General features: G+C 38.9%; 11 protein-coding genes across 11 annotated transcripts, besides 3 other annotated features; 6 read left to right on the top strand and 5 right to left on the bottom strand.

Annotated features, from left to right (window-relative positions):
- Positions 1 to 59: part of a mobile genetic element (YPRWTy1-3; Ty1 element, LTR retrotransposon of the Copia (Pseudoviridae) group; contains co-transcribed genes TYA Gag and TYB Pol, encoding proteins involved in structure and function of virus-like particles, flanked by two direct repeats) that runs on past the window's edge.
- Positions 1 to 59: part of a long terminal repeat (Ty1 LTR) that runs on past the window's edge.
- Positions 60 to 450: 391 nt separating this feature from the next.
- Positions 451 to 1,209, bottom strand: CUR1 (Cur1p; the record flags this gene model as incomplete). Its single annotated transcript, NM_001184255.1, has 1 exon — positions 451 to 1,209. The coding sequence occupies one exon, from the start codon at positions 1,207 to 1,209 to the stop codon at positions 451 to 453; it is 759 nt and encodes a 252-aa protein (NP_015484.1).
- A 361-nt stretch (positions 1,210 to 1,570) lies between these two features.
- Positions 1,571 to 1,818: an origin of replication (ARS1628; Autonomously Replicating Sequence).
- Positions 1,802 to 3,205, bottom strand: TDA6 (Tda6p; the record flags this gene model as incomplete). The annotated part of the gene is made up of 1 exon (NM_001184254.1): positions 1,802 to 3,205. The coding sequence occupies one exon, from the start codon at positions 3,203 to 3,205 to the stop codon at positions 1,802 to 1,804; it is 1,404 nt and encodes a 467-aa protein (NP_015483.1).
- Positions 3,206 to 4,693: 1,488 nt separating this feature from the next.
- Positions 4,694 to 6,562, top strand: TPO3 (spermine transporter; the record flags this gene model as incomplete). The annotated part of the gene is made up of 1 exon (NM_001184253.1): positions 4,694 to 6,562. The coding sequence occupies one exon, from the start codon at positions 4,694 to 4,696 to the stop codon at positions 6,560 to 6,562; it is 1,869 nt and encodes a 622-aa protein (NP_015482.1).
- Positions 6,563 to 7,057: 495 nt separating this feature from the next.
- Positions 7,058 to 8,908, top strand: NCA2 (Nca2p; the record flags this gene model as incomplete). The annotated part of the gene is made up of 1 exon (NM_001184252.1): positions 7,058 to 8,908. The coding sequence occupies one exon, from the start codon at positions 7,058 to 7,060 to the stop codon at positions 8,906 to 8,908; it is 1,851 nt and encodes a 616-aa protein (NP_015481.1).
- A 350-nt stretch (positions 8,909 to 9,258) lies between these two features.
- PIN3 (Pin3p) lies at positions 9,259 to 9,906 on the bottom strand (the record flags this gene model as incomplete). Its single annotated transcript, NM_001184251.1, has 1 exon — positions 9,259 to 9,906. One exon carries the CDS (start codon positions 9,904 to 9,906, stop codon positions 9,259 to 9,261), a length of 648 nt encoding a protein of 215 aa, NP_015480.1.
- A 319-nt stretch (positions 9,907 to 10,225) lies between these two features.
- MAY24 (May24p) lies at positions 10,226 to 10,782 on the bottom strand (the record flags this gene model as incomplete). The annotated part of the gene is made up of 2 exons (NM_001184250.1): positions 10,226 to 10,643; positions 10,778 to 10,782. 2 exons carry the CDS (start codon positions 10,780 to 10,782, stop codon positions 10,226 to 10,228), a joined length of 423 nt encoding a protein of 140 aa, NP_015479.2.
- A 230-nt stretch (positions 10,783 to 11,012) lies between these two features.
- URN1 (Urn1p) lies at positions 11,013 to 12,410 on the top strand (the record flags this gene model as incomplete). Its single annotated transcript, NM_001184249.1, has 1 exon — positions 11,013 to 12,410. The coding sequence occupies one exon, from the start codon at positions 11,013 to 11,015 to the stop codon at positions 12,408 to 12,410; it is 1,398 nt and encodes a 465-aa protein (NP_015478.1).
- A 385-nt stretch (positions 12,411 to 12,795) lies between these two features.
- On the top strand, positions 12,796 to 13,416 carry SUE1 (Sue1p; the record flags this gene model as incomplete). The annotated part of the gene is made up of 1 exon (NM_001184248.1): positions 12,796 to 13,416. The coding sequence occupies one exon, from the start codon at positions 12,796 to 12,798 to the stop codon at positions 13,414 to 13,416; it is 621 nt and encodes a 206-aa protein (NP_015477.1).
- A 615-nt stretch (positions 13,417 to 14,031) lies between these two features.
- Positions 14,032 to 14,553, bottom strand: NCE102 (Nce102p; the record flags this gene model as incomplete). Its single annotated transcript, NM_001184246.1, has 1 exon — positions 14,032 to 14,553. One exon carries the CDS (start codon positions 14,551 to 14,553, stop codon positions 14,032 to 14,034), a length of 522 nt encoding a protein of 173 aa, NP_015475.1.
- Positions 14,554 to 16,330: 1,777 nt separating this feature from the next.
- On the top strand, positions 16,331 to 17,638 carry YPR148C (uncharacterized protein; the record flags this gene model as incomplete). Its single annotated transcript, NM_001184245.1, has 1 exon — positions 16,331 to 17,638. One exon carries the CDS (start codon positions 16,331 to 16,333, stop codon positions 17,636 to 17,638), a length of 1,308 nt encoding a protein of 435 aa, NP_015474.1.
- A 273-nt stretch (positions 17,639 to 17,911) lies between these two features.
- Positions 17,912 to 18,826, top strand: YPR147C (bifunctional triacylglycerol lipase/ester hydrolase; the record flags this gene model as incomplete). Its single annotated transcript, NM_001184244.1, has 1 exon — positions 17,912 to 18,826. One exon carries the CDS (start codon positions 17,912 to 17,914, stop codon positions 18,824 to 18,826), a length of 915 nt encoding a protein of 304 aa, NP_015473.1.
- Positions 18,827 to 19,352: the final 526 nt, after the last annotated feature.

The following is a 19,352-nucleotide window of genomic DNA, read 5'->3' as shown; positions in this document are numbered from 1 at the left end:
ATAATATATTGATAATATAACTATTAGTTGATAGACGATAGTGGATTTTTATTCCAACAATTTCTTTACCTGATATTATAACCTTTATCAGTGGTGGATTCCCAACAATTATATGACTATACGCCTTTTCTTACTTAAAAATTTAGAGGAGTACCTTCAGATAATGCTGAGGAACATACCCCTTGTTGATACTGGTATGAACATTCTTAAGACGGGTTCAAACGCGCTATTAGCGATGCGCTAATTTTTTTTAGAATTCAAGCGCCCAAGAGAAGGGACAATGGAATTTTTTGAAATGCATAATAATACTTCATATTTGCTACTAAATTTATCAAGTTTGATATCTATAATTGTAGAATTAGAATATGTAATATTTTGTGATAGAGTAGAAAGCCTTACAGGGTGACACTCAATTTGAAGACACACGGTAAATTCCGTAGCCCGTATTTCTTACCGCCCATTCAATCTTCTAGATACTTCCTTTTTGATGATACTTTCTTGATTACTTCGACTAATATTAAAAGCTCTTATCTCCTGCTCTATGTCATTCAATTCTTCTATCTGATTGTGAGATGTTGAAACCCTATTAACGGCGCTATCATTCTGTAAGCCATTGCCATTGAAAGGTACTTCAATCCACATAACGCCATAAATCTTATCAAAACTGTCTGCAGACATGCTTGTTCCACAAATTTTAAAGTTGTCATCAATTATGTTATTGAAGGAGAATTCCCTGTAAAAGTGATCATTGGCACTAGATATAATAATACCGTTTGTCAAGCGTGATAATTCTAGGTGATAGTCGTCGAATAATATTTCGATCGCCTCTATATCAATATTGTTGGGGTCCAGTTTCTCCATAATCTCAGAAGTTAGCCTATTTTCGTCGACACTCTGTTCCACATAAATTTGATTACCGTCTTTGTCTGATATCAGTTCATAAGATGGTATGTATACTTTTTCCCAAATCCTCGATAACTTTTGTTTGACAATTTCTGCAATGAGTTGGCATGTGATTTCTTTATGGAGAGAAATTATGTAAGACTGGTTTACCTTTCGTACAGAAAAGTGTGGTTGGCATTTATTCTCTCGAAGGGGTGGACGTAGTTGCGGCTGTTGTATTTTTCTTTTCTTGCGGATCATATCCAGTGGTCCATCAGATACATTAATCTCAAGAAGATTAGGTTGACAAATGCATGCGGCAGCCATTAGTCAGTTTTCTGTTTTACGACCAGTCCTATCGAGTTCGGTGCGTTGAGGAAACAAGGGATGGAGTAGTCTTATTGTAGCTTATGAAGGAAATTTTCATTTTTACAAAAATAGAAAGTTGGAAAAAAAAAAAGGCTATAAGATATATCGCAATTATTTTTCCCTTTCTCTTTTGAGTAGGAAAGTTCCCTTTTTTCTATGGAGTTCTCTCGCGTTCTTCTGGGAAATGATTTTTTTTTCCACTGCTTTTGAGAAGTGTGGCGCTATCAATTGCAGAAGGAAAGAGCAAGACATCAGGGACTGATGAACAAGACCAGAAATAAGGGTCTATTTGAATTGAACGTCATATTTGGTTCCTGTGCTTCTAGCCAAATTGCTTTTTTATCATATTTTGTGCTTGTGTGTTTATTTAGATTTAGTTGCGATCAAGTGTAGAAACACATTAAAAACTATGTTGAAAAACATAAAAAGTATTTGCAGATCATTAAACATTAGAATTAACTATTTATCATTAACTATTATATTAGATATTACTAAAGATTAAAATTTGTCATTATATTACAATCAGAACATTCTGTTGTCATAAAGTTCTTCAATTGGTGAAAAATTCCATAAGAGAACAGAGTATACCTCTCCACATTAGAAATCTTAGAATTCCTCTCAGCCATTTTGGTCTGATTCTATAGAGTAGGACACCACAATTATCACCCATAAGATCAGTGCTCTCAGAGTCCAAGCCTTCTGCTTTTTTTATCAATCTTCTTGCGGGGCAGCCACCATTCCAGAAATTCCACTTTTTCACACCGCCGCATAGATTCAATCTATCCAATTTCTTAAACAGGGGGCCACGAGGACCTCCGATATACTTCCATTGAGCTACGCACCATTTCTGTCTTGGATCTCTAGCTGGTAGTTGTTGATCACCCCATCCACCTTGAAAATGCAACCAATCCAAACCGAGAGATTCTTCTCTCTCTGAGGAGGGTGTCACAGTTTTACCATCAAAAGTATAGGAGTAAAAGTTCAAAGATGGATCCCACAGGGGACCACGATCGGTAAAATCACTCAAAGGCATGAAAAAAAAAGGAATGTCATGAGCATGCTGCCCAGCGGATGCATAATTAGCATGCGTGCCTCTAGCACTAAAAATCAACGGTCTTTCCAGTATAGTATCCCCACCATCGTCACTATCTTGCTGTTTTCTTTTCCGTAGTTTCTTAAATTTCTCAACAGCTTCGTATCTGTAGCCTGTTCCACTGGAATGCGCACTCATCCAAAGATATTTTGGAATACCTTTATAAAACCGAACCAAAGAGTGTTCCCAGTCACCGACGTGATTGCCCCAGGGTCCATGGCCCATAATAAAAGGGCCATGATTGAATGGGTAGAAGAAAAACCAGAACGCATCAACCCACCCGTTCCCCTTGTCGACTACGATCAGAATAGCAGGCGCCTTAGAGTTGTAGCCTGTTCCGTATTCGGGTAGATGACCGAGCAACCATTTAGGGTCCTTGTCGAAATCGTCCAAACTGGTTAAAAATACCTCGCTACTGGGGATATGCGTTTCCGTTTTGTTGCCAAATAAATCTACGTGGTATTCCGCCTTCAAGTCATGCAGTGTCAAATTTTCATGAGTGGATATAGAATTGCCGTTTTTATCTTTAATTTGGAAGTTTTGAACGTACTCAGCAATGTCCGATGGCCAATATTTCTCTTCGCTATACAAGTGCACTAAGGGACAATGATTGATGACATAAGATGGAATCTCTCCAGGCGTATGCAGACTTCTCTGATCATCTGTCACATCTGTGGAATTTAGTATGGGCGGCAATTGGCCGTCGACTTTGAATCTGTTCCGTTGACCCATGGCCATGTCTCTTTTCATCAAAGGCTCTAACGGATCATAATCTTTCAATGGTGGAAGGACAAGCGCCCGTATGACGCTTAGATCTACTATTAAGAACCATAACAATATTCGCGCTAGTACGCAATGCATTCGCTAACTGAATTGAAGTTTGCTTTACCTATTGAGTACTTTATCAAAGCTGCCTTCTTTGTCATTGACGGTAGCTTCAAAAGAAAAGGAAAGTTCAATTGTTAGTTCTATTATAAAGAAGAGAAATTTCAATTTTACATATTCGGAACTTTCTCTTTTTTCATTCGGCTAGTACAACTACGTAGAGAGTATATCTCGCATCCGTCGTATGAGTAACGAGTTATGCTTTCCTTCAAAAGAAGGGTTCTTCCTTTTTCACTTTTTTCTTCTTCCTATTTACACGTAGGACAGCGAATACGGAGTCATGAAACCTTAATAATGCGCTGTTTTTTATTTTTTCTAAGTTTCAATTTGATTTTGTCGTTTCCGTCATAGCCATATAACTAAATTGAGATATAAACTATTTTTATTTTTCCGAGAACGGCCACTGCTTTGGGGCATGCATTATACGATTTCTCGAGAATCCGGTGAAAGCGTATACCCAAAAGAGCAACATAATTGACTGACCCACAATTTGGTTAGAGACATGCTATGCTGATCCTGCATATCTCAAACAGGCAATATGATAACATACATAAGCAATCTCGGCTACGCGGATTTTGTGTGGGTCTGAAAAAAAAAAAAAAAAAAAAAAAAAATAGCGCGGAGCCGGGTGAGAACGTTGGACGGGTAACATAAAAACAGAGCTCTTTATATAATCAAGCATTCCCTCCATACAAAATGTGTCTGCAGCCACGTGCAAAGTACGGTCGTCGTGTGCTAAAGACCAGTAAGTACAGTCTAGCGGGCCTCTGACTAGCTTCTCTGTGCTTGGCGAGGGGTTTACTGGAGCCCAATCGGACTAGCCGGGCTTCGTCACTGCGGCAATGTCTTCGCCCAACGGATCGGAACAGCTCACTGATTTCACCCAAACGGGAAAAAGGAAAAACAAAAACAAAACAGAACGGCGTAGTTTCCGGCAGCCATGATGATCCCTGATCCATAGAGCCATTTTTTTCATTTATTTCCTAATGCATTTTGTTCATATTCTGGATCTGCGTTAAACGCTGTAAAACTGGCTCGTTTCTTTTATATATCTTGCAATCATTCGCTGCTCAACCATCCTAGTCTCTTTTTACACGTACCCTTTTTCCACTTTTTCTTTTAGTTTATATATTCTTTTCGCCTAAGAACATTTGTCTTTGTAATCTACTTAACTTAGCAATTGTCAGCTGTCCTGTTACAACCTGTTCTCCAAAGTGAATACAATAAGCAGTATTTGCTCTTTTTCGTCTAGGTGCGTTGATCTAATCTTCTTTTTATTTTTCTTCTTCGTTCAGCCTTTTTTGTCCTCACCGGTAGCGTTCACCCTAATTCTTTAATTGTCATACCCATAATTATACTACAAATTTCGTGGTCTAGTTTTCTAATATAACTAATTACTTTCTCCCTTCTTACTTCATTATTTTAATTTTGCATTAGTACTCCTCTAGCCAAAGATAAACAGAAATGAACAGACAGGAATCCATAAATTCGTTTAATTCAGACGAAACATCTTCGTTGTCTGATGTAGAAAGTCAGCAGCCGCAACAATATATCCCTTCAGAGAGTGGATCTAAATCCAACATGGCTCCTAATCAACTGAAGTTGACCCGGACGGAAACCGTGAAGTCATTGCAGGACATGGGTGTGAGCTCCAAAGCCCCCGTTCCTGATGTTAATGCTCCTCAATCTAGCAAGAATAAGATTTTTCCTGAAGAATATACTTTAGAAACCCCTACAGGTTTAGTTCCTGTCGCCACTCTACATTCCATAGGTAGAACTTCTACTGCGATTTCCCGTACGAGAACTAGACAGATCGATGGCGCTTCTTCGCCTTCTTCTAATGAAGATGCTTTAGAAAGTGATAATAACGAAAAGGGTAAAGAAGGCGACTCTAGTGGTGCGAATGACGAAGCTCCAGATCTAGATCCGGAAATTGAATTCGTTACCTTTGTGACTGGCGATCCAGAAAACCCCCATAACTGGCCTGCATGGATCCGTTGGAGTTACACTGTCCTACTGTCAATCTTAGTTATTTGTGTCGCCTACGGGTCTGCTTGTATCAGTGGTGGGTTGGGAACCGTTGAAAAGAAATACCATGTAGGTATGGAAGCCGCTATTTTATCGGTTTCTTTAATGGTTATTGGGTTCTCGCTGGGTCCTTTGATTTGGTCTCCTGTTAGTGATCTTTACGGTAGAAGAGTTGCTTACTTTGTTTCTATGGGTCTTTATGTCATCTTCAATATCCCTTGCGCCTTAGCTCCAAATCTAGGTAGTCTTTTAGCTTGTAGATTTTTATGTGGTGTTTGGTCATCATCTGGTTTGTGTTTAGTTGGTGGGTCTATTGCCGATATGTTCCCAAGTGAAACAAGAGGTAAGGCTATTGCTTTCTTCGCTTTTGCTCCTTACGTTGGTCCCGTTGTTGGTCCACTAGTTAACGGTTTTATTTCCGTTTCTACCGGACGTATGGACCTGATTTTCTGGGTCAATATGGCCTTTGCAGGTGTTATGTGGATCATATCTTCTGCCATCCCAGAAACGTACGCTCCAGTTATCTTGAAGAGAAAGGCTGCTAGATTAAGAAAGGAAACTGGTAATCCCAAGATTATGACTGAGCAGGAAGCGCAAGGTGTCAGTATGGGTGAAATGATGAGGGCTTGTCTGTTGAGACCTTTGTACTTCTCTGTCACTGAACCTGTTCTAGTTGCTACTTGTTTCTACGTGTGTTTGATTTACTCTCTACTATATGCGTTCTTCTTTGCCTTCCCTGTCATTTTCGGTGAACTATATGGCTACAAAGACAACCTTGTGGGTTTGATGTTTATTCCTATTGTTATCGGTGCTCTTTGGGCGTTAGCCACAACTTTCTACTGTGAAAACAAGTATTTACAAATTGTCAAACAGCGTAAACCTACTCCTGAAGATCGTTTGCTAGGTGCTAAGATCGGTGCTCCATTTGCTGCAATTGCTTTATGGATCCTGGGTGCTACCGCTTATAAACATATTATTTGGGTTGGTCCAGCTTCAGCTGGTTTAGCTTTTGGTTTCGGTATGGTGTTGATTTATTATTCATTGAATAATTACATTATTGATTGCTACGTCCAATACGCATCCAGTGCTCTGGCTACAAAGGTTTTCTTAAGATCCGCCGGTGGTGCTGCCTTCCCCTTGTTTACCATTCAAATGTACCACAAATTGAATCTGCACTGGGGTTCTTGGTTGTTGGCTTTCATCTCCACTGCTATGATTGCTTTACCTTTTGCATTTTCTTACTGGGGCAAAGGTTTGAGACATAAGTTATCCAAGAAGGATTATTCCATAGATAGTATTGAATAAGAGTAACGATTTTACGAATCGAGCATAATAATGAAAAATTATAGTAGTAGTAATGATAAAAACATAAGCAAACATAAGCAAACATAAGCAAACATATCAAACATGCATTCAAACCATTATCCGACAGTAATGTACATATATTTTTACGTATTTTACATTCTTTCTCTATTGTTCTTTTATCTATTGCTATCCTAAACAAATATATTGATTGACCTTCAAACCGTGAGTAACTTTATTAATTTATATGTATAGAAAAAAAAAAAAATTGAATTAGAAATTTGAACTTCTCAAGTTCATTCTTCTTGTACCTATGCGATGACTTTATTTTCGGTTTTTACATTCCTCCTCATTTGACCGAGGAATACGAATTTGATTGACCCCCACTCACTAAACAAAGGGTCGGAATTCTTTTCCACTTTAAAACTTAGTAATAACAACAAAGTCAACAAAATAGTCCTATTGCAAAATTGCAGGTTCCTTAATTAATATTCTTAAATGATCATCAATAGGCGTATTTTGAAATCTTTTGAAGAGATAAGTCATTCATTAGAGGAATCACTACGAGAGGTTGCATTTGATTCACAGCAACAATTGATTCAAGACGTACGTGAGGAAAATGAAGAACTAAGTAGGTTACAAGATCAATTACAATTGATCAGGTCAATTGTTGAAAAAATCTGCATTTCAATCAAAACTGACAATATTGACTCTTATTGTTCGGTGCCTTTTGATTTGCTATACAATATTTGCAAGGACATTGCTGATCCCTCATCCTTTGAAGACGGAGATTTGCAATATCTTGTTAGCCAAGCCATATTTGAGTACATTATATTATTGTGCTACTATTCTGTGACCAACGAATGCGTCCAAGGTTTACCTGCCGTGTATGAAGCTGAACAGTACTACAAAACAGTAAGTGATTCAATCCTAAAGTCTTTTCTTTACTGTTTACAAAATTCAGTATCGACAATACGTCTTTTATCTCAAACTGTTTTGAAGGATGTAAATAAGAAAAAACTGTCGCATCAAAAATGGTCCCTAAAGGCCTTGTCAGTTGATTTACTAGAAAAAATACGCCCAAGAATAAACAAATTTATGGTGATTCGGAACTTCAGGTTTGTCGGGCTACCGAAGAAACCAATTGAAATAGCTTCATTGGTTTCTGATATACCTCGCGGTATAGTGCACGAAAGACTTGATATGGTCACTCAATCATCAAAGTATTATACTATTAAACTGGGGCAGTTGATCACTGAATTCGATCAACAACCAGAAGAAAATGGTATGTTCACCGAAGTACATTTACCGAACTACGAAAGACGTCTAAAATCTTTACAGGACTTCTTTGGATTAGCCATGTCTGATTCGAATTTACTAGATGTGATCCGATGCTCAGCGAAATTTCATAAAGATCATCCTTTAAGAAGGTTCACTAAACCAAGTATATTGACTAGATACTGGCCTTCAATTTTGTTGTGTCTTTTATATGGACCATCTTCTGTTATGTCGTTGTGGAATTCCCGGTATTTTATTCAAGATTTCATTAAGACCAATGTCGTTGACTTTGCGAAAGGGCTGATCTTGAACTGGTTATGGGCACCCCTGAAACAGGTTTGGTCTACTGTTAAGCATGACGAGGGAAGCGCCATTTCAGTGACATCACAGGAGACATTAAACTCTGACATGGATTCTCTTACCAGAATGATTGTTAGTTTTGTTGTGGATAATAGTGATTCGACGTCTAACAGCCCCATAGACCCTATTCTATTGAGTACTAAAGTCGAACATGGTGATTTGACCGAATTTATGGAAATATATGAAACACAACTACATCATCCGATAAAGAATATAGCTACGGGTGGATTAGTCAGGTCTTTATTGATTCAACTGCAAAAAACAAAAGTCGATGGATCTATGGCATTGAATGGCATTGATAAAATGCTGAAATCGCAACAGTTGGTGTTTGGAGTTGTAGCATTATCTCCGGCTTTAGTGATACTATATTCTTCTATAGTGGCGTTAAAAAGATTTGTCAAACTAGGCAATGTCTGGTCTAATGAAAAACGGTATAGGGAGCAAATAAGTATAAGTTTGAATAATGTGGAAAGAGTTTTGAATTATTCTAAACAAGGTGCGGACGCCGATGAGGAACACTTAAACCAGGGTCTACTAGTGATTGAGGTTTCTAACTTATACAAATTGGGAAGTTTTTTGATCCCGCGTTCAAGAAAGAAAGAATGGTTTAGGGACGTTGAGGAACTGGTGGATACCAATCTTGACTCCGGAGCTCATATAAATGTCGTCAACAGGATATACCACGTATATGGCAGGTTTTTAATCCATTAGCGTATAGCCTGCTGGGGAAGAAGAAAGGGAAGATATTGAATATATTCTTAATGTATTTTTTGTACAGACGTAAATATAAAGAAATCAACGCAAAATCGACGCCTTTTTACTTTTTATACTTTTTTACTAAAAAGACAGATTTTCTCGCTCATATCATAAGTGATGTACTATTATCCTCCATATACGATATATCTGTTTAAAAAAAAAGAAAAAAAAAGGTTACTTAAATTCATACTCATTAGAAAAAAATTCTAGGGATAACAACACCAAAGGTAGAACTTCGTTCAATTTATGAAAGGTTTGGCCATAATGGAGAACAAATGAATGAAGTATATAAAGAGAAAAACGACTTAAAAGATATTATTAACAATATCTGACCCAATACTAGCGCCTGCCCCAAAAATGGCGGCATTACCCAATTTGCTACCAAAGCTCTTCAAGTGGCTATGTGAGCTCTGATGTTGTTGTTGTTGTTGTTGTTGTTGGGGAGGAGGAGCTTGTTGCGGCTGTTGTTGAGGCTGCTGATAATAATTTGTGGAAGGTGGAGGAAATGGCTGCTGTTGATAAGATGATGCGGCACTATTTTGCGTGGGGATTTGTTGTAATTCTTGAGCTTTATACTGTGGAGGTGGTGGAAGATTGGATGGACCGTTAGACCCAGAGAAAGCTGGCTTGACATAGTTTGCTGGGAAAATACCGGTACGGCCATTACAGCTACCCTTGTACCACTCTGGAGATAATTTTTCTAAAAGTTGGACCTTGTCACCTGGTTTTAAGCCCAAATCACCATCTTGTTGAGGATCAAATTGATAAAGAGCTTCGACATATTCCAAGGAAGCTGGACTGGCGTTGCGGGGTGCATTGGCAGGATCCCATTTTGCCGGCAAGCTCTTATTTATTTGATCGTAAACGTCATTTGAAATGACATTTGACCCTTTTAGAAAATCCAGTTCTGTCCTAATGTTTGTTAAGGAACGATTAATCAATGAAGCAGACATTTTTGAAATATCAGATTGCCTTCTTTCCTAATGTTCTTGTGTTTGCGCCAATGTGGGCACTTTGCCTATTGTCTCAACCGATTTGAGGTTCGACTATATATGCAGCTTACAATATCCATCCCCGCCTCGAAGGAGGCTCGGTTAATCACGCTGCACGAACGAAAACAATAGTTAAAGAAACGTTTAGAACAATCTAGCGCTTTGAAGAAAGAGTATTAGGCTCTTTACGTGAAGGATGGCACATTCTCATTCAAAAGTTGCTGCTAACTTTTATCATCAAATCAGTAAACCCCTTCTTGTTTTTTCTTGACAGAAGCTTTCACATAACGGAACCAACCATGGAATAACTTAGCACCACATCGAAAAGGATTTGGACTACTGCGCAACAAAGTGGGACCCATGTAGACATAGAAAATAAACCAGATCTATAGATCGCACCTATTAAAAACCCCATAACTGTACCAGTCGTCAAGCCTTGAACGCCTCCGTATAAGACGTACATGACGAATATCCATACACTTCCAGCCTTCTTTCTATGGGTCAAGCTAGCATACACACCAGCAGTAACGTAAAATGCACCATTAAAGATCAAAGTCCAGTACAGCGAAAATTTCCAAATGTCAGATATATAGTATAAGAATGCAGTATTATACTTCGAGTTGTTGATGGGCCAGTATAATGAGGGGAATTTTGGCGTTACATATCCAACAGGTATATCGTTATTTGTTACGAATGATCTGAGCACAGGGAACATGCGACAGAGTAGTGGATGTTTTTATTGTTAGTTTTGTGCCTATTATTTTCTTAAGCCACAGGGAGCGATGCCTGCATCCAGCCGTGGCGGATATAGTCTTGGTAATGAATAACATACCTCATAATACGGCAGGAAGTTGGAACTGATCTTGTTGGCAGTTTTTATCTTATACAGAAGCGTCAAGAGTAGGAAAAGGTTTTATTATTGCATATTTATCAACTTTCAGTATGTTTCTTTTTTTCTTCGGCAATGAAAGAGAAAACAATATAATTGAAGAAAGAGGAAATAGTGTCCGAAAGAGATTCTGATATGTATTATAAAGAGAAAGACAGTTCAGTAACACAGAATCGCCATGCGTGGAGAATGGCAGGAATTTAAGACACCTGCAGGCAAAAAGTATTACTATAATAAGAACACGAAGCAGTCTCGATGGGAAAAACCTAATTTGAAGAAAGGCTCTAACCTAGAAAGCAATGCGAAAGAATCACAGACAGAGAGGAAGCCAACATTTTCATTAGAACTGGTTAATGGTTGGCACTTAATAATATACAACGATGGTACAAAACTTTACTTTAATGATGACTCTAAGGAGTTCAAAAATGACATCAGTCAAGAGGACGACAGCAGGTGTCGCTCATTAATCGAGTCGTTAGATAAGGAAAAACTGGTTCTTCTGATTGGCGTTGCCAGAGGTTACACTATGCGGGAGGAGGACATTGATAAAATCCTCGAATCTTGCAACGAAGAGATTCATCTATTTAAAAGAAATCAAGACGAAGTTGAGAGAAAAGATGAGATCAGCGAAGAGGCGGGTGACGTAAAATCCCCTTTACAGGAAAGCCACACTGGGCTAGTCAGCGGGTATGGTTCATCTTCGGGGGAGGAAGACGAAGAGGAAGACGAAGAGGAAGACGAAGAGAATGAAGAACAAATTGTAAATCAAGATATCAGCATTATCGATGATCTGAATCGTATTGATACAGATGACATTGACGAGCGTAATATCTTCTTCGAATTATTCGATAGGTATAAACTAGACAAGTTTTCCACGTGGTCGCTGCAAAGCAAGAAAATCGAAAACGATCCTGATTTTTACAAGATCAGAGATGACACAGTTCGTGAAAGTCTTTTCGAAGAATGGTGCGGCGAGCGCAGTGGCAATGCCACCGCTGAAGAAAGCGATAGCGAAGATAATAGCGAAGACGATAGCGAAGTACTAGAACCAACAAAATACCATTATCTGGCACAAATTGTTGCTAATGCGGGAACAATCGCACCCGACACCATCCCACAAGATATAAGGAAACAACAAAAAGCGTTATACAAGGCCTACAAAATCAAGGAGTATATACCGTCGAAGCGCGACCAAGACAAATTCGTTTCCCAACTGCTGTTTTATTATAAGACGTTCGACTTGGAACAGCGGAAAGAGATTTTCTGCGATTGCCTACGGGATCACGAACGAGACTTTACGGGGGCAGTCGAATCGCTGCGTCAGGACAAAGAGCTTATCGACCGATGGCAAACACTTCTGAAAGCACCCGCGGACAGTAGTAGTATAGAGGATATATTGCTGAGCATTGAGCACAGGTGTTGTGTCAGCCCAATAGTGGTGACGGAACCACGCTACTACGTCGTGGGCATTCTGGAGAAGACCGTGGTCTGGGTGCGGTGGCTAGCCGCCGAGGTCGGGCCATCAAGCCGGTTTACCCCAGTGGGCGCGGGGAACGAGCCGATAAATCCGGAATAGGAAGGGCAGACCAGGGGAGCAAAGAGTGATTAAGCTTACGCACCTGGTATGGACGTGATGGAAGTGGGGTGGTGATAGCAACCAGAATACGGTAGGGTCTTTACGCTTAGTGTACCTATCGGTATTCAGGCTCTTTGCCAGTGATTGGGGCTGCGGGATCCGCCATCATATCTAGTCACTTTTGTATAAGAATGAATGATAAGAGCAGGTGCAATTTTCGGACTTTAGATGTTTCTTGTGTTTCATTATTTATAGCACATTTATTTTTTCCCTCTGAGTGTGTGTCTGCATGTATACATTTTAGTTGAATTATAGAGAGTAACGAAACACACACGCATACACGTATATACAAAGACATATATACGTACGGAAATAGTGAATAAGGATGATTTTATTAAAGAGGACAAAAATTAGGGGCGTCAGCGTCTCTTTTGTAAGCTTGCAAAGAAGGACTCACAGCAGACTGGTGAACCCCATAAGGCAGCAACATCAACAAATTACCAAGCAAAGGAGTTCAAAGATTTTAAAGAATGCGCATTTCTATGACTTTAGATCGCTGCCCAAAGTACCTACTACACAGTATTTGGAAGCTAGGGAGCTCACCCGCGATATTCTGTATAGCGGATACAGGCCAGTAATGTACCCAGTGAAGGAAAACCCGCTATTCAGAGATAAGAAGAGAAAGTCCTTGCAAACGTTATTAACAATGAACGAGAAAACAAACGCAGAGGCGAAGACGATCGATGAGAAAAAGCACAAGAACATATTGTTTGGTGAACGTGGCACTGGTGGTATAATGTCAGGTGGCGTGAACGGTACATGGAAGTACAATCCCACCGTACCCAATGAGCTGTTGCCATTCAATTGGTGGTCTACGTCCAGTATGGGTATGGAATATTTTCCTGAATGGAAAAACGTGCCCCCATATATGATGAGAAAGTTGAAGCCGTTTGACAAGGCACTGCAAATGCGGTTGACACACAAAAGCAAAAAAAAGATGAAATAAATAATAAATATTTGGCATATACATATGGAAAATGATTTTATAGCACGATTCCTCATACATAATAATAATAATAATAATAGGAAACAAAACTATTAATTTTTGTAACCGATTTGAACTCACATTAGGGATCCACGTCACGCCGTGCGCGGAACGGTAGGATGAAAAAGGATAAACAGAACTTACATACAAAAAACTCAAATCAACGCAACAGGTATGTAGTGAAGTAAAACTAGACAAAGAGAAGGATACTTTAGTTAGATATAAGAATAGTATGAAAAGATTAAAAATTAAAATATTAGAAGAACAAATTATAATAAAAGAAAGCGGGGTGAATGATAATAATAATAATAATAATAATAATATTAGTTAGAAATAAGACTTCTTCATAATCGTTAATGAAGAAGTGCATATGATTTGTTATTTTTTTTCTGGTATTTTTTTCATTTTTTTCGGGTTTTCCTTGGGTATAATTTTTTGTTTCTTCCGAAAGACGGAAAGGGATGAGGGAAAACGGAGTTTTCTTATTTGCTTTCTTTTTTCCCTAATTTATTCACGGTGTCCATTTATTATATTCTTAATTGAAAGTGGCGTAAAATTTAAGTTGGTGCGCTTCAATTAGACTTGGGAAATGGTTGGAACACCGACTTGGCCAGTTCTTCTTCTCTTGGAGAAAGAACCAGAACCAAAGGCACCATTGGAGATCATGTTGAAAACAGACATCAGGGTCTTAGCCAAAAAGATGGCACAAGAGAAGTAGAGGAATGCAACAGCGGCTTGAGCTTGTCTACATCTGGTACCGGAACCTTGAGTAATCTTGTTACTGTCAACGTATGAGCTGTTGTTACATGAGTGAGCTCTGATACCAACGGCCAACACTGTACCGGCAGTGAAAGTGAACACAAAGTTCAAAAAGTCCAGTGTGAACAAAACTAGTGGCCATGCCAATGGTTCAATGAAGTTGGCAAAGACACCGTACAATGAATCGGTGAATATACCATATGCACAAGCAAACATACAGTAGTTTACTCTGGAGCTGTGCCTATGTTGGGTGTTTAACAACGAACTGATTAAACCGATGGAAATAACCAAAAATAGGAAATTTATTATACGTAGAATGTTATCAGCTAGGGCTAGCATTATGGGATTATATTGTTATTAGGTATGCTTTGAGAAGAAAAGTTTTTTTAACCGATTTTTCTTATTGAAGATGTTTTTTAAAGAAATGTTTATTTATCCTTTTAAAAAAGCGCGATGAGCAGAAAAATTAAAAATGTAAAACCTTTTCAATTGTATTTTTTCTTGATCAATTGCGAACAAAATAGTGGTATAAGTTAAATTTTCTTAAAAAAAAAAAAGGAGACGTAGAAGAAGAAAGAAAAAAGTATCTTTTAATTACAAAACAAAGACTCTTTTATAAAGGAAAATCTGACAGAAGATTGGGGCCAAGGAATTTATAGGGGTATGATTTTTCTGTATACATATATGAGGAAGAGGGGAGGGAAATGGAAGAAGAAGTAGGAAGAAAAAAAAATCAAACCAATTCTAGTCAATTCCGTTAAGGCAGCAAGCTGCCCATAAGTTTCTGTGAGGGGGCGATCACTTTTATGTTTTGGGCATTTTAATTATGACGCAGAGGTCCGCGGACAAGGGGTTTGCGATGGACCTTTTAAAGCAACCTTGGGCCTACCTCAGGGAAATGCCCCTACCAACGTCACTAACGGGCGTGTGCCAAATGGGCCGATGCTCAGATGCGGCCGTTAAAATGGGGGTGGTGTTTCGGGGCCCCGTCCGTATGTGGAAATACCAAAACAGTAGGGACATGCATCCTTACATCATCCGGTCAATCATCAGGGTAATACATATTTTATACTTAATCCGAGATTCGGACCCCTAGTGACAGAATTAACCGCATAGAACCTCTCAAGCCCGTTTACAAACAAAAGCCGCATTGCATTCTCCTTCATGGGATGGTTTATCGAAATAGTTGGAATTCATTCAACAAGGATGTGATGCAACTACACAACAGTATGCTGAATGAAGGCCTATGGAAATAGCCGGGAGGAGGCAACAGTTCCTTTGTATCGGCAATCGGGCTCCGCGAGAAAGCCGCGTATTCCTCCTGGCTGCTTCCTTTCTCACCGCTGCCGAAAAGCTTAATTATCTGTATAGTTTGTTCCGATGAGCGAAACGGCGTTAACATCAAGGGTTAAGGTAGGGAAAGTGGGAATGACGAGAATTTTTTGCTACGCTTTTTTAGCAATTTAGTTTTGGAAATATTGTGGCTGCTCTTAATTGTCCGCCTAAGGAAAAGACATGAGCAACTATGCAACATAGGACAAAAGAAAGAAGAAAAAAGGAGATCTCCGGAGAGGCAGGCGGCTTTGCCGTTGATTGTAATCTCTTTGTTCAGGAAATTGATATAGTTAATTGTATATGGGATTAGCAGTTCTATTTCATGGATTGCAAATCAAACGTGTGGCTCCTCGAGCGGTAGAGACATCTTTCCCGCTGATGTGTGCAACTTCATATATGTTCATATATGAAATTACGTTTGATTGGGCAAACATATTCCTGCTTTAATAAATATACTCAATTGTTGCAGTTCGTGAAAATTGTAACACCACCTTGAAGTGCATTTCACGAGTGTGTAACTGGGCATTTTATGAAACTTCTTGAGTACTACTTGTGTAAAGAAAGCGAGGTTAGCAGTTTAGTTAGTTGGCTCTGCATCGCTTTTAACGAGGATTACTTCTCACTCTTAAATCGCTAGTTGGCTTTTTTTAGCACTCGACACGCATATCCCAGTTTTGGTTTTCATTTCTCTTGAAATAATAATGATCAGGGAAAAAAAGGTTGCAATACTTATACATCTGAACAGCAAAGTTAGGTAAAACCATAAAATTCTGGTTAGAAAATGTCTGGTTATTTTTCAGGGTTTTCTCTAAACAAGATCACCGATTCAATTGCCACCGCTGCTCACAAGACCCAAGACACTTTGAACAATGCATTAGCAAATGCAAATGTAAACTTAAATGACCCTCAAACAAGACTATCAATCAAATCGCGAACTAGATTTGTTCAGGAATCATTGGGTACTGTATCAGATATAAGTAAATTACCACCACAGTACCAATTCTTGGAGAAAAAAAGTGATTCCTTAGAGAAGGTATGTAAAAGGATTCTACTGGTGTCCAAAACGTTCGAAGTAGAGGGCTACGACTATCCACCAAATTTAACGGAGAGTATTTCGGATTGGTGGTCTCTCAATAAAGATGGCTGGTTTGGCTCTAAAAAATCCGAAAGTTCCACTAAAAAAAAGGGATCTAACCATGACGATGCTTTTTTGCCAAGGTCTTTTGCTCAAGCCATCTCAAAAGCCGCTGTTGACTGCGAATGTGAATTTCAAAATTTAGAACACAACGAAAAGGCAGAACTAAAGAAGAAAAAGGAGTCTATCAAAACTGCACAGACAACGGAAGCTCAGGGTGCCGACCATAATGAAGAAGACGAGGAAGATGAAGAAGATGAAGAAGATGATGAAGATTTGTCTAATTTGATCAAAGTTTTCGATTCGTGGTCGACATGCTATAAAAATATCGATGAAGGGAAGGCAGAGATGGATTCTATGATGGTCAAGGAATTCAACAAAAAATTAGAAACATTAATAAACCAAGACTTCAAGAAGGTCCATGACCTGCGCAAAAAAGTGGAAGAATCAAGACTCAAATTTGATACAATGCGTTATGAAGTCAAAGCAAAAGAAGCAGAGTTAGAGGCGAAAAAAGCTGAAGCCACAGGAGAAGCACATAGCAAGGATGTTAGCGCAAAGGACATTAGCGCAAACACTACCACCTCTTTTGACGAAACGCCTTCTACCGAGGATGAAAAGCCAAAATCAGAGGGTGCCGAAGAGGAATCAAAGAAAGAAGCGAATGAGCCTACTGTTGATGACGTTGCTGATAGAAAAGAAGATTTAAAGAGTAACAAAGTAAATGATGAGCCACCGATTGAAGAATCTGAGGATAATAAATTACTGGAAAAACTGGAGGATGAATTTGTCTCCAATACTACAGCAGCAGTGGAAACAATGGAAGAAATCACTGACAGTTCTGAAATTCTGGGCTTGATAAAACTGTTCCAGAATTTCCAGTTGGTTTACTTTAGACAATGTGTCCAAGAAGTGGAGGCAAACCTTAAAGTTCTAAATGGTTTGGAAATTTAGCAAATCAGGCAACTAAAACATTACTCATTCATGTATAAAGTAATTTGATTGTTATTTTTAAACATTATATATGATGTAAGTTTCTTCTATTTAACCGCTTGAATTGCGTCGCTGTCCTTACAATTCCTTACCCGAAAAGTATCGCAACTGGAAAGCGCTCATTAAGAGGAAAGGAAAACAGCATTAAAACGGCAGCAAAGCCCAAAACTACTGGAGGGAAAATAGACAGTCCGCTTGCTACGCCATTGCCCGCCTGCTCAATTCTAGTGACAAATGACTGTAAAAGAGTATACTAAATCGAAGTTGCCATGCTCGATATTGAATATCAAACCTACAGTCACTAAAAGTGGCGAGGATGCGCCTCTTCTAGTATGGATCCCTGGTAATCCTGGGCTTTTATACTATTATCAAGAAATGCTACATCATCTACACTTGAAGCACCCAGATTGGGAAATTCTTGGCATATCCCATGCCGGAATGACATTGAACGCTCATTCTAATACACCGATATTTTCTTTACAAGATCAAGTAGATCATCAGGTAGAGGTAATTAACAATTTCTCATGCAAGAACAGGAAAATTATTATTATGGGACATTCGGTTGGGGCATACATCGTACAAAAAGTATGCCTTTCTAACAAACTGGTTGGCTCCGTACAAAAAGTTGGTCTCGTTACACCAACTGTGATGGACATTCACACCTCTGAGATGGGTATCAAAATGACAGCGGCACTTCGTTATATTCCACCATTGGCTCATGTGGTATCATTGTTCAGTTATATTTTCTTTTATTGGATCTTATCAGAAGGGTTTTCAAGATTTATTATTGATAAATTTATGGGCTGTGGAAGTACTGGTTATCAGGCAGTACTATCTACAAGAATTTTTTTGACTCATAGGCAGTTTGTTCGTCAATCTCTAGGATTAGCTGCCCAGGAGATGGAAGAAATAACTACGAACTGGGAGTTTCAAGATAGATTTATCAATTATTGCGAAGAGAACGGAATTTCTATTTGGTTTCTCTTCAGTAGCAACGACCATTGGGTTTCTGGTAAGACCAGATCACATTTGTCGGATTATTATAAGGATAAAGTCAAGCAGGAACGCTTAAAAATTGATGTCACTGACAAAATACCTCATTCATTTGTAGTAAAACATGCAGAATATGCTATCAATGCATTTTTTTAGTGTGATGGCAAGTTTGAATGCAATGGCTTCGATGAGGGTAATAGTGTTTTTATACCAACTCTCAATTCTGGGTGACTGCTCAACAATTGACAGTTTACGAGACCTTATGATCTCACAAATTGTTCTCGCATATAATTGCATTAGTGTGCATGTAAATATGTATATATCTACAAACGGAAGTGAGGCATCGATTGCTTCTCGTATGAGTACACTGGAAAGCTGCCTTTTTTTGATAACGATGAATAAAGGGTCAGCGTCGTTTGGGAAACGTCGATTTTTTTATAGAGATTTGGCTTGATGTGCATCTAAGCGAGTATTATCGGTCTGCGCGGCTTAGCCGCGGGAACAAAAAGTGGCACAGAAACGAGCTCAAGAAAAGCTCCTCAGAGGTGTCATCAGAAACACCTCATTCATCCCTACTTCATGGCACAGTCGTAAATGAGCAATTTGCTTGATGCTGGTACTAGGGTGACAAGGCTTGTATTCTTTACAGCCTTGTTGCGTTAGCTTGCATACATGACTTCGC

This window comes from Saccharomyces cerevisiae, chromosome XVI (genome assembly GCF_000146045.2).
Source record: "Saccharomyces cerevisiae S288C chromosome XVI, complete sequence".
Classification (NCBI taxonomy): domain Eukaryota; kingdom Fungi; phylum Ascomycota; class Saccharomycetes; order Saccharomycetales; family Saccharomycetaceae; genus Saccharomyces; species Saccharomyces cerevisiae.
The sequence above is the reverse complement of the archived record's forward strand: the minus strand, read 5'-3'. Positions and strand labels throughout refer to the sequence as shown.